The sequence below is a fragment of the Benincasa hispida genome, chromosome 5 (genome assembly GCF_009727055.1).
Source record: "Benincasa hispida cultivar B227 chromosome 5, ASM972705v1, whole genome shotgun sequence".
Lineage (NCBI taxonomy): Eukaryota > Viridiplantae > Streptophyta > Magnoliopsida > Cucurbitales > Cucurbitaceae > Benincasa > Benincasa hispida.
The window spans coordinates 33,186,703-33,200,001 of NC_052353.1; the positions used below are offsets into that span (position 1 = coordinate 33,186,703).

General features: G+C 36.6%; 1 protein-coding gene across 4 annotated transcripts in view; it reads right to left on the reverse strand.

Annotated features, from left to right (window-relative positions):
• LOC120077951 (dynamin-related protein 3A-like) overlaps positions 1–13,299 on the reverse strand; it is a 69,721-nt gene that overhangs the window by 40,395 nt on the left and 16,027 nt on the right. For all 4 annotated transcript variants that reach the window (XM_039032087.1, XM_039032085.1, XM_039032086.1 and 1 more), the window contains one exon: positions 8,783–8,875. In XM_039032087.1, the coding sequence (XP_038888015.1) occupies positions 8,783–8,875 (93 nt within the window). The remainder of the gene's footprint in view (positions 1–8,782; positions 8,876–13,299) is intronic.

The window sequence follows — 13,299 nt, forward strand, 5'->3', positions numbered from 1 at the left end:
TGGCTAAATGGTCAAGAAAAAATTATTCTCAGCAATCAATGTGTTATAATATGTATTTATATTATTATGTATTGTTGTCCTTTACTGTAATTTTACATTCCCTAGATTAGGGTTTCTTATATATATATATATCTTTAGTCTGATCACATAATGTGAGATTATTCCCTCAAAAGTACAGAGTACATGGTATCAAAGTAGGGTTTAAAATATTCATTTAACGGTTACGTTAGGGTTTTTGCTTCTCACAAAGTTAGGGTTTGCATTTGGGTCATCAAATTTGAATGACCATTTGTCAACACCGCCCAACCCAAGAGGAGCATCGTCGTCTTCTGCCTGGTCTATCTTGTCTAACGTCAGAAAATGCTGCACGTGAAGGAAGGTACTATCTCTGTCGCCACATGCTAGCGCGTGGGAGGTCTATTTGAGCTGTCGTCGGTTGGGTTCGTATCAGATCCTAGTTTCCGATTTGTTTGTGCCTTTGATTCCATCGAAATCTACTCCGGTGTGAGGTTATTTGGAAAGTACCCTTTTGTTCATAGGGTTTATGATTGTTTTGTTATAATTTGGGATTTTTTTTTTTTTTTTTTTTTTGCTCTTGTTGACCTTGGTTTCGATTCTGATTTGCTTTCATTTTGCTTATGAGATTTAGGAATCATGTGTTAGTTCATAATGGTTGAGATGAAGCATGTGGGAGCATCTAATGTATAACACCTGTAGTTATGATAATCGAAAATCATATTCTTAGTAGATCGTCTATCACTATTGTTGTAAGCCAGGACATCTAAGATGTGACTGCCGAAAGTTGTTACAAAAGTCTCAACGATCTCAGCATGCTCAATAGCTTCCACTAACGATATGGTCGAGAAGTCTATTACAATTTCTATCGATGACTTTGTTAAATTTCAAGTATTCCAAGAATCCTTGCACGCATCTCCTTCATCGAATCCCATTGTCACCCTTGCCAAGATAGGTAATATGAAATGCCTTCTTACATTATCTACCAAATGAGTCATAGACTTTGGTGTCACCACTCATATGACGGGTAATTCTGACTTGTCTATGCCTATGTCCCCTACCTCATCCCGATCTATCACTTTGGCAGATGGATCAACCTCCTCTATTCTTGGATTCGGTACCATTCCTCTCACCCCATCCCTTTCTTTGTCCTTTATATTACATTTGCCTCGATTGTTTTTTGATTTAATTTCTATTAGCCAACTTACTTGTGAGCTTAACTATTGTGTCCCGTTTTTTCCTGGTTATTTCTTGTTTCAGGATTGCATGACGAAGAAGATTATTGGTAAAGGACATGAGTCGAGGGGCCTTTACATTTTTTTTACCACCAAGATACCAAAAGTTGTGGCTTGCTCTAGAGTTACATCCTGTTTAAAGTTCATTGTCGTTTTGGCCATCCATCTTTATTAGTTTCGAACAAACTTTATCCATAATTTCGTTCTCTGTCCTCTTTGAATTGTGATTCGTGTCAGTTTGCTAAATTTCATCATCTTAGTTCTAGTCCTAAAGTCCTTAAACGAGCCAGTGCTCCATTTGAGTTAGTTCATTCTGATATTAGGGTCCTTGTCTAATCATGTCCCAAACAGGTTTTCGTTATTTTGTTACTTTTATTGACAATTATTTCCGTGTGACTTGGTTATATTTATTGAAAAATCATTCTGAGTTACTATCTCATTTTAGTGCTTTTCATGTTGAAATTCGAACTCAATTTAATCTATCAAAACCTTGTGCACTGATGATGCTAGTGAATATTTTTCTCATGTACTTGGATCTTACATATGTAATATGGCATCATTCATCAATCCTCTAGTGCAGATACTCCATCCCAAAATGGAGTTGCTGAAAGAGAGAACAGCCACCGACTTGAAACAGCTCGAGCCTTATCATTTCAAACATATGTTACAAATCCATTTTGGGCTGATGTTGTTTCCACTGATTGCTTCCGAATTAATAGAATGCCTTTCTTTGTTCTCAATAGTGAGATTACTCATTGTGTCCTTTTTTCTACGAAATCTTTGTTTCATATTGCCCCTAAGATCTTTGATTGTGTTTGTTTTGCTCAGGATGTTCGTCCTCATTGTACCAAGTTAGATCCAAAATCTTTGAAATGCATATTCCTAGGCTATTCACGTGATCAAAAGGGTTATCGTTGTTATTGTCCTACTCTTAACAGGTATCTTGTCTTTCTTGATGTTACGTTTTTTAAAGGTATACCTTTTAGTCCCTCACTATCAAGTCCTTGTCAAAAGGCGGAGGATGATCTTTTTATCTATGAGACTACCTCTCCTATATCAACTCCTACTCTGTCTCCTTCTGTCTCTTGCTTCTCGCCCACTTGTTACTCAAGTCTACTCCAGGCAACCTCCACAACAACCTTCAGACACATGTCCTACTCCAATGGCTTCTTCAACATCTGATCCAGGACTGAGTGATGATCTTCTCATTGCCCTTCGAAAAGGTAAATGCACTTGTACTTACCCTATTTCTTTGTTTGTTTCGTATAACCAATTGTCTTCACCCACATATTCCTTTATTACATCTCTTGATTCCACCTTTATTTCTAATTCTGTTCATGAAGCTTTATCTCATCTTGGGCGGCGTAGTGCAATGCTTGAGGAGATGACTGATAGCTCTCAAAAAGAGCTATTATTCCTAGCCCAATTCGGGCTCGTTATTAGATTTTACGTGTTTATTTCCCTATTTTGTAGATATCGAGCAATCAAGAGGTAGAATGGGCGATTTGGTAAAGAACGGGGCTAATTTGAAGTAATTTGGAGTTGATTTGAGCATCCGGACTTCAAAGGAGTTGAAATTACCAAAATTCCATCGAGTTCCACCAAGTATGATCGACCATCAAGTAATCGAGTAAAATGGCATCGAGTACAATCGAGTATAATCAACCATCGAGTATCATCGTGTAAAAGGTTGTATAGTATAATCGAGTAAAATGATATCGAGTAAACGAGCGTCGAACATCGAGTAAAGGAGCATCGTGCATCGAGTATTGAGTTTTTGACAGAATGCTTAGCGTTGCAACATTTTTCCCTAACGCTTGTGGTCTTTCCTGTTGCATGTTGCAACCGTTGTTTCTAGCGTTGCAATGCTGCGATGATATCTATAAATATCTTCCTTCGCTTTAGGTCAAAAGAGGACACCCACCTTTGGCCTCCAACCAAATTTCCCCTCTCTTTTCTCTTCCACTTTGTATTTTGGACGTTTCTTTAGTAATTTATCGAGTAGATGTCGGATTGTAGCTTCTCATCCTCTATGGGAAAGTAAGGTTTTGGTTTGTTAGTTTAGGGATTCGGAGGAACTCGATGTAATTTCTTGAAATTTTGATTTATTGATCTTGTCTATAGGTTATCCGAATTTATATTTATGAATTGCATGATTTTAGTTGTTGATTGACGCCCATTAATTTTGTTGTGTGATTCTAATGCTTTGTGATTAACTTGTAATATTTGACACATATTTAAAAGTTAATCCCAATGAAAGCAATAGGTTCGTTAGGCAAAAAGGACTGCTCCTATCAACCTAGAGAAAAACCATAATGATTGTTTAATTAGACGTTGAAAGTTAAACACTCATCTTAGAGTAATCCCTAGAACTTAATGCAATGTGTTAATTTGTATGGAGCGGATTCGTTTTTGTGCATTTTGATTAATTAGATAATTAGGACCATTGGTTGGGATTCCAATCAATTGGGCTAAGCATAAACAAGAAGTTTAAGTCATAAATTGGTTCAATGATCTAAATTACATTGGGTGAATCGAACCTTGATGCACTAATCTTCCGCGCTTCCCTGAGGTTCAACCTCAGACTTGCCGATTGTACTACTAGTTAGTATAAGTAATTCGTTCGGTGATCTATAAATATTACTTGCATAGGCGCGGGTTTACGGGTGATGTTAAACTCGACCCTACCAATGACTGCTTTGGATGATAATGGTACTTGGGATTTAGTCTCATGTCCAGCAAGAAAGAAGGCTATTGGGTGTAAATGGTTGTTTGCTGACAAAATAGTGACAAAATAGTGGCTCGGTTGAAAGCTCATCTTGTCGCCAAAGGTTATCCCCAAATCAATGTAACTTGTTATTTTGATACATTTTGCCCCATTGCAAAATTAACTTCCATTCGACTATTTCTTTCCATGGTTGATAATTGGCCTCTACATCAACTCGACATTAAGAATGCTTTTCTGCATGGTAATCTTCAAGAGGAAGTTTATATGGAGCAACCACCTAGGTTTGTTGCTCAGGGGGAGAGTGGTAATATGTGTTGCCTTCGAAAATCTTTGTATGGACTAAAGCAAAGTCCACGTGCATGGTTTGGTAAGTTTAGTCAAACACTCGAACGTTTTTGTATGAAGAAAAGTACATCTAATCATTATGCATTCTATCGACATTCTGACAATGGTATTACTTTGGTTGTTGTATATATTGATGATATTGTTATCACATGAAATGATGTATCAGGTATATATTCTCTCAAGGCTTTCCTTCAGGGTCAATTCCATACTAATGATTTGGGGCAATTTAAGTATTTCTTAGGTATTGAAGTAATGAGAAGCAAGAAATGTATTTATTTGTCACAAGGAAAATTTGTACTTGATTTGTTGTGTGAGACTGGAAAATTTGGAGTCAAACCATATAGTACTCCGATGATACCAAATTTGCAAATTACTAAAGGAGAATTATTTAAAGATCCTGAGAGATACAGAAGATTAGTTGGAAAGTTAAACTATTTAATAGTGACACAACTAGACATCGGTTATTCTGTGAGTATCGTGAGTCAGTTTATGTCTTTTCCTATAGTGGATCATTGAGTTGCAGTAGAACAAATTCTATGTTATTTAAAAGTTGCACCTGGACGTGGGATCTCATATAAAGATCATGATCATAAAAGGGTTGAATCTTTTTCAGATACTGATTGTGCTAGATCTCGAGAAGATAAGAGATCGACCTCTGGATATTGTGTTCCTATAGGAGGAAACTTAGTGTCGTGGAAAAGTAAGAAACTGAATGTAGTTTCTCCTTTAAGTGCTTAGTCAGAGTATAGAGCTATGTCACAATTTGTGTGAAATAATGTGGATACACCAACTTTTATCTAAGATGAGCTTCAGTGTTACCATGCCAGCTAATTATGGTGTGATAATCAAGTTGCATTTCACATAGCAAACAACTCAGTGTTTCATGAACGAACTAAACATATTGAAGTGGGTTGTCATTTTATTCGCGAGAAAGTACAAGAATGGTTGATATATACAGGATATGTGAAGACTGGAGAACAATTAGGAGATATCCTTATTAAAGTTGCAAATGGAGCAAAATAAGCTACCTATACAATAAGCTGTGCGTGCATGATTGACATATTTGCTCCAACTTAAGGGGGAGTGTATTTATATTATTATTTATAGCTCCTTTTTGTAATGTTACATTCCATAGAATAGGGTTTCTTATTTGTCGTATCTTTAGTCTGATTAAATGATATGAGATAACTCTTCATGTCATGTCCCAAATTTTCAGATAATTTTTGTTAAATTATTTGGGTTTATTTTGGATATTGAGGATAATTGAGTAATTTGGTTAAGACGACTTAATTTGAGATTTAAAAATTGAATTATTGTAGAATAATTTGATCTGAATTTTTAGGGGACAAAAGATCTTTTTCAAATTTGGATATAATAGAATTGAATTAATTAATTTGGGGGTCTAGCTTAAATTGGAGATGGAGTTTAAAAAGAAGAGAGAAAAGAAAAGAATATTTAAATATGTGTATTTATTTGGTTTTAGGATTTTGAGAAGGACGAGAATATATATATATATATAATGCATATTTATATTGTTATCTCGATTAGCGAGTAAGTTAAAAAGAAAAAGGAAAAAAAATCTCTTTCTTTTTCACTCTCCTTCAGCGATTTCTCTCCCTCTCTCACAACTCCTCGCGCGGCCGATCTTCTCCTCCTACCGGCCATCGACTGCCCCAAATGTTGCCCAGTCAGTTAGCCAAATCGCACGTCGCCACCAGTCTACCAGCAGTTAGGACGATCCAACTGCTAGTTTTCACCCGTGCTAGCACACTTCGCACCACTCAGCGACGTCGGCTCGTTCTGTCTGAGTTCCTCCGTTGATCCCTTCGCCTGTGTTGAGCCATCGGAGTCCTAGCGCACACCGTCGTGATTCTAGCTGTCGTTCGTCTCACCAGTGTGTTGTAGGTTTCGTTGGATTTGCATATTTGGGTAAGATTTTTGGTTTATTGGATGGTTTATGTGAGTTTTCTTGAAGATCTTCACTACCCATTGAAGTTTTGGTTTTATGGTTGGTTTGATTTCAATTTAGAAGGTTGGAGTTGAGGTCTTAAGGTGTTTTTAGTCGCTGTCCAGTAGTATCAAGGAGTGATTTTGGAGGTTTTTCTAAATGTTCAAGATTATAAAAGTTTTTTTTTTTTTTTTTTTTGGAGGTTTTGCTAAATGCTTAAGATCATAAAAGTTTTTTTAGGATATTTGGTTGATTATTGGTGCTGTAAATTGGGTTTTTAACACCTAATTGTTATGTTTAGTTTTGGGTCGTGCTGATTTGGAAGTATTGAAGTGGATTTGAATCTAAACATACCTTGGGTAAGATTATTCGAAATTGTCTGGAATTATTTGGCAATATAATTTAGTGATTGGAGCTAGGTCTTAGTTATTAATTTTAAATTTGTGATTTATGTTATAGGGTGGATTCTCCAAAATTTTAAGAAGATTAATTACTTAGATTAAAATTTGTGACCAAATTTTGAGGTAAGTAATCTTACTACTGGAACCGTTTTTATGTTTAAGAATATTTTTGAGGATTCTAAGACTGTTTACGTCCAGATGCCTGAGGAAAAATAAGTTATCTTAATGGTATTTGTGAGGCATGTAATGAATGCGAGCATGAACTAAATTATTTTGTTTATATGACTTGTTGGATGAACTTTGAGCATAATGATATGTATTTGTATATTGTGGGACTATGTTTTATGATGCATGTTATGTTTATGATAGTGGTAGTTACTCCTACCCGTAATTAGATACCCACCAGAGGTGGTTATCTCCTTCGGGATTTCACCATAGATTTGTATTTCCTTCGGGATTCACTAGAGGTTTATGTTTCTTTCAGGATTCACCAGAGGTTTGTGTTTCCTTCGGGATTCACCAGAAGTGGTGATCTCCTTCGAGATTTCACCAGAGGTTTGTGTCTCCTTCAGGATTTCACTAGAGGTTTGTGTTTTCCTTCGAGATTTCACCAAAAGTTTTTGTTTCCTTCGGGATTCACCAAAGGTTTGTGTTTCCTTCGGGATTCACTAGAGGTTTGTGGGTACATCTCATCTACGGTAGGTTGAGTTAAACTATTCATTAAATGGCCATCTAGGATTAGTAGAGGTTTTTGCACGTCTCACTAGGAAGTTGCATTTCTTGGACAAGAATACATAGCCTGACCCCGATAGTGGGGTTACTTACTGAGTATTTTATACTCATTCTTTATTATATTATGTTTTTCAGGTAGGATAAGGACACACAGGCAAATGACAGAAGGAATCCATGATTGTGCCATTGGGACCAGACAGATGCTTCCGCTTGTTTTGTTGTTTTAAATTCTAGTCTTGATGTTTGAACTTAGAGTTCTAGTGTTTAAAATTTTTATTTACAAAGCGTCATGAAACTTACTTTTATTTTAGGGGGACCCTGACCAAAGATTTTTAATTATTTAGATTTTACAAAAGCTATTTATTTAATAAAATTCTTTTGATTTTAGTTAAAATTTATGAGAGGGTTGTTTTGAGATTTATGCATGCATATAATGACGATCTAGTATAAGTCCTAGAAAGTTGGGTCGTTACACTCCAAAAGTACAGAGTACACAATAAAAAATTTTGACGAGGGTCATAGTCTACAATTCTCAATTTTTTATGGACTCCTTCAATTTAGTTGCAGTGCAAGGTTCCCATGGGACAACGATTTTAGTTGCAACTTTTACAAATCTTCGGAAAAAAAAAAACTAGCTTTGTATTCTTCATTTTCTTTTTGAAACTCAAGGATGAGCCCTTTTTGTGTGTGTGTGTTGTTGGGGCAGGATTAAGGAAATTAGGGTACCTTGGTCAAATCCTTAATGGATCAAGATAAAGATTAGCTTTGTATTTGATTGCACTTGTTTTATTTTTCTACGCAAGTCCAGCGTTTTATTTGGTTGTATTTTCTTTATCTTGCTTTTTATGTCTCATCATATTTCAAGGATTAGGATTAGTTTTCTTTCTAATTCTCTACCAATAGAAGGATTGTCTTCATGTATTGATAACTTTTTTTTTCATGTATTGATAACTTTTAATTGATAATAAAGACTTTGATTTGATTTTTGGAGAATTCTCTCCTTCGTATCCTTTAAGCTACATCAGGGGACCACTAAAATTTCACAATGACATTAGAAAATGGAAAGACGACTGGACAATGAGATTTGTAACCTCAAGGTACACTGTCTCACAATTCTATTGTAATTGTAATTTATTGTATCAAAGTTGAATTAGCGTTCTCTTTTGTTAGCCATTTGACTCTTCAGGGGTTTGTCCCCTCTTTCGTATTCCTCATATAATCAATGATAAGGTACTAAATCTTTTCAGGTGGACACCTAATGAAAGAACTTGAAAACATGCAGACAATGAAGAGTTATTAGTTTAGATTATTAAAACATAGAGTAGAACGATAATTGTGAACAATATAGAAGTGGAAAACAAAAGGTATCATAACCTACCTCGGGAACAAATAAAGCAGATTTAGGACCAGTTGCATTCTGGATAGCAGTTCGGATGTCAAGATCAGTCAAGTCCTCACAAGGATCCACTTCCTGCCGAATAACATTTCATCAGATCAGTGAGAATTATCACACCCTACTAGTCTCACAGCATTAATTGCATGAAGAAATAGCAAAGAAATACAACTAAATCAGACAAAATATAGCAAACAGAATAACTTTTTCTTGTATGGTTCACTCAGTTATTTTAATTGTTGCATCTAGGAAGTAAAGAAAAGATGGACATAAGATATGTTACTTGATTAAATCCCCTCCCCCGGTCTCTCTCCTCTCTCCTCTTCTAGGACTCTAACCGTCGCCTTCTTTCTCCAACTACTTCTCCATCAAGCATCTGACGTTCTTCTCTTGCTTATCCTCCACAGTTTACTTGATCTGACGAAGTCATTCGTTTCTCTATTTCTCTCCAGTTCATCTTCGACTCGTGGGTTGCTTCCTCGACTCATCAGGATGGAAAAAGGTAGTTGCAAGATTAATAACTCTTTTTTTTTGTATTTGGGTCAAAGATGGCATTTTTTTTGTCAAAGAACTTCTCATGCGTAGTTTCTATCTTTGTTGTCAGCCCAAGTTTGCTGGCTCAAAGCTCCTTAGTAGATTTACTTCAACAGCCGCTTCCATTTTTTCTATAGAAAATATAAGAGTGAAGATGGAGTCACTCTTTTTTCAAAGGTTCATTCTTCATTTGGCTTGATGAGGTGTGTCGTTTAGCCTCCTACAGGCGGTAAGCAGTCTTGTTGTGCCAATGGGTCCATTGAAAAAGGAAGGGCTGGCCTTTCCTTTTTTTTTCTTTTTTTCTTTTTTTTTAATGAGAATAAACCTCTTCAATAATGCAATGAAATGAGACTAAAATTCAAATTACAAAGCAAAAATAAAACCCAACTCGTATAAATTTGGGTTAGGCTATAATTACAAAAGAATTTAGAAGTAGAGAATCACATAGAAGGAAAAGGAGTAACCAAACTTCAAAAAAAGTCGCTATTAGTTTCTTGATCATGAAAGATTCTAGAGTTTCTTTCAAACCACTACCTCCAAACTCCAAAGGAGGGCAAAGATCCTACTGGACCAAAGGATTTTTCGCCCGAGCATTTAACTTGAGGACCTTCATTTAACTGTGAAAGGGCATCTAAAGCTTTCTAAGGCCAACACCATTGCATTTTGAACAAGTTAGACAGTCTTCCCCAAGAATCAGCCGCAAATGGATAGAAGAAAAAATTGTGTATCAAAGGCTCTCATTGCTTTTTTTAAAAAAAAAAAAAAACACGTCAATTAGGAGAGAGCATAACTTCAAAGGATTCAGCAACAATTATTTAACCTCCTAAAAGAAAAGATCCGCAAAAAAACCTTGACTTTCTTAGTACGAAAGGCCTTTTAAATAAGACAAGATTTTTGTGTTTCCAAAGCTATTTGCTTCACAATGAGCGTGGGAGAGAGATTTTACTGCAAAAACCCATCCTTTTCTAATAACCACACAAACATGTTATCGCCATTAATTATTCAGTGCAAAAAGATGAAGCTTGTTCAAAAAAGCAACCCAATCATCAAATTCAGCATCAGTGAAATTTCTTCTGAACTTTATAACCCATGCATAAAGAGCATCAGACCAACATTGATAAACTAAAGAATCCTTGGCAGTCATAAGTCTAAGAAGCCTATGAAATTCCAAACAAAGGGGCGAGTCAACCATTCATTGTCCTACAATCAGATTTTATCTCCACGACCCACCTAACTCTATACCATTCCTCTGAAATAAGGATGTTTTTCATGGCCAAGGGCCTTTAAACCAACAAAAGAAGTCACGGACCATCTTGTCAAGGCAATTGATGATAGAAGAGGGAGCCTTGAACAAAGATTAGTACTACGTAGGGAGATTAAAAAGGGTCGTCTGAATGAGAGTGTGTCTGCCACCTTTCGAAATATAAGCACATTTCCAATTATGAAGCTTGTGCTGAATTCTCTCCACCACCAGCTATCAAAAATTTACAAAACTGAAATTACCACCCAAAGGGAGGCCAAGGTAAGTAGATGGCCAGAAACCCCATTTACAACCAAAAGAGTTCACCAATCAATCAGAATCAGAGTCGAGAATATGAATATCGAAGAGCTCACTCTTAGCAATGCTCTTTGGCAATCGGTGATTGAAAAAATCCAAGGTAAATTGGATAAATAGAAGAGATATAGCCTCTCCAAAGGAGGTCATGCCACTCTATCTAAGTTCGTCATTTCTCATCTCCCTACTTACTACATGTCAATTTTCTTCATGCCGGACGAGGTGGTCCTAATTGTTGAATGCCTAATGAGGAATTTCTTTTGGGAAGGACACAAAGGGGACAAACTAAATCACTTAGTCAAATGGGATTATGTCACTGGAACTCAAGTTGATGGTTGTCTTGGTATTGGAGGCCTAAAAACAAAGAAGTTAGCCCTTTTAGCTAAGTGGGGGTGGAGACTTATGAATGAAGAAAATGCTCTATGGAGCCAAGTAATGAAAAGTATCCTCGGCATAAGCTTTTTTGGGTGGCACACCAATGGAAAAGTAATTTGCAGCCTTCGTAGTCCTTGGATCAGCATATCAAGGACTTGGTTAAAAGTCGAATCTTTGGCTGTTTACAAGATAGGTAACGGAAGAAGAATGGCATTTTGGCATGACCCTTGGGTGGATAAAATACCCCTAAAGGACTACTTCCCAAAACTTTATAGAATCTCCTTGAATCCAAATGGTGCTGTTTTTTAATTTTAGGACTCCACACTTGCCTCTTGGTCTATTAATTTTAGAAGGCTACTAAAGGAGGATGAATGTGTTGATTTTCAAATCCTCATCAGCCTTGTTGCAGCAAAAACAGTCATGCAAAATGCTGATAAACGAAGTTGGGAGCTAGAAGCTAATGGAATTTTCACGGTAAAATCCCTTGTAACACATCTCTCATCTCAACAGCCTCCCCCATTGGGAAAAGTTTGGAAACTTCACTGGAAAACTAAAAGCCCAGGGGAATTAATATCACAATTTGGATAATGCTTAATGGGCTTCTCAATTGTGCAGCTGTAATGCAAATGAAACTTCTCTCTCACAGCCTTTCTCCACAGGTTTGTCCCCTATGCTTGGCAGATTCGAAAGACCTACAGCATTTGTTCTTCAATTACGATTATGCTGAAAACTGTTGGCATCACATGTTTGAATGTTTCGATATCAGTTGGAGTTTTGGTAACGTGTTCAAGGACAATGTTATGCAGCTGCTTATCGGTCCTATTTTTAAAGAAAAACCAAGGCTGATTTGGACCAATGCAGTGTAAGCTTTGTTAGCAGAACTGTGGTTCGAAAGAAATCAACGTGTATTTCATGATAAAGCTTCACCTTGGATGATCTGTTTCGAGATAGCTCGGCTTAACACATCCTCGTGGTGTTCCCTTGCTAAAGGCTTTGAAGGTTTCTCCATCCAAGACATAGTCTCAATTGGAAGGCTTTCATCTTCCCTCCATTATAGTATATTCGGTTAGTTTAGTCTTTTATACTGCAAGTTGTACTTTGTCGTAGTTGTCCTGTGTTAGTTTCAAGCTCTTGTACCGCTTTGATTTTGGCCATGTGATGATTTTGTAACCGCTCCTATTTGTTCTTGGAACCTCAGTTCTGGTTTGTCTTGATATGCGAGTGCTAAGGGGGTGTTAACCTAGTTGAAATGTTCTGGTACACTCGTTGATCCTAAGGCTATAGTTTTGTCTCTTCATTGCACTATTACTTTCACTTTATTACTTTCACTTTGTATTGTCTCATTTCATTATCTTAATAAAGAGCCATGTTTCCTTTCTCAAAAAAAATTCGGGTTGTTCAACTCCAGTACTGCCATATCATTATACAAGAAAAAAAATCCCCCCAAATTTCTCTAAGATTCATAAGATAAATTATGATGCTTTAGAAATTGGTTGCGTGAAAGCTCAAATTCCAGGTATTTCTTCAAAGAAAAAGATTTTGGGCCCTTCAAATTCGGAGAAGCCTTCTTTGATGCTCTCTCAGTCAACATTAAAATTTGTGAATTCCTCCGTCCAATTCAGAAAGTTCACTCCTTGCATTTCTTCTCCAAAAGGCCCTACTTCTCCAAGTGATTCCGATGATGATTCCACAGCAAGTGTTAGTAGCGAAGAAGAGGATTTTGGTTCTCAATTGCTTGTATCAGACTCTCAATTCTCAGAAGATCATTATGAGGAAAAGCCTTGAATGGTCTTTTTCAAGGTTAAGCCAAGAAGACAGGTTGAACTCAAAGCAAATAAGTCTCACCCCTTTGTCTCCTTCACAAATTAAATCTAACCTAAAATTGATTATTGATATTTGTGGCATTCAACTTCGTCATGTCCCTTACTTAGCTTCCAACTGTTTGATTATAAGGCCCAGCTGATCTTAAAATCTTTCTCAAGAAATTCAAAAGGGTTCAGAGTCATTTTTACGTAGGCTGCCTGGCTTTTTCATTATT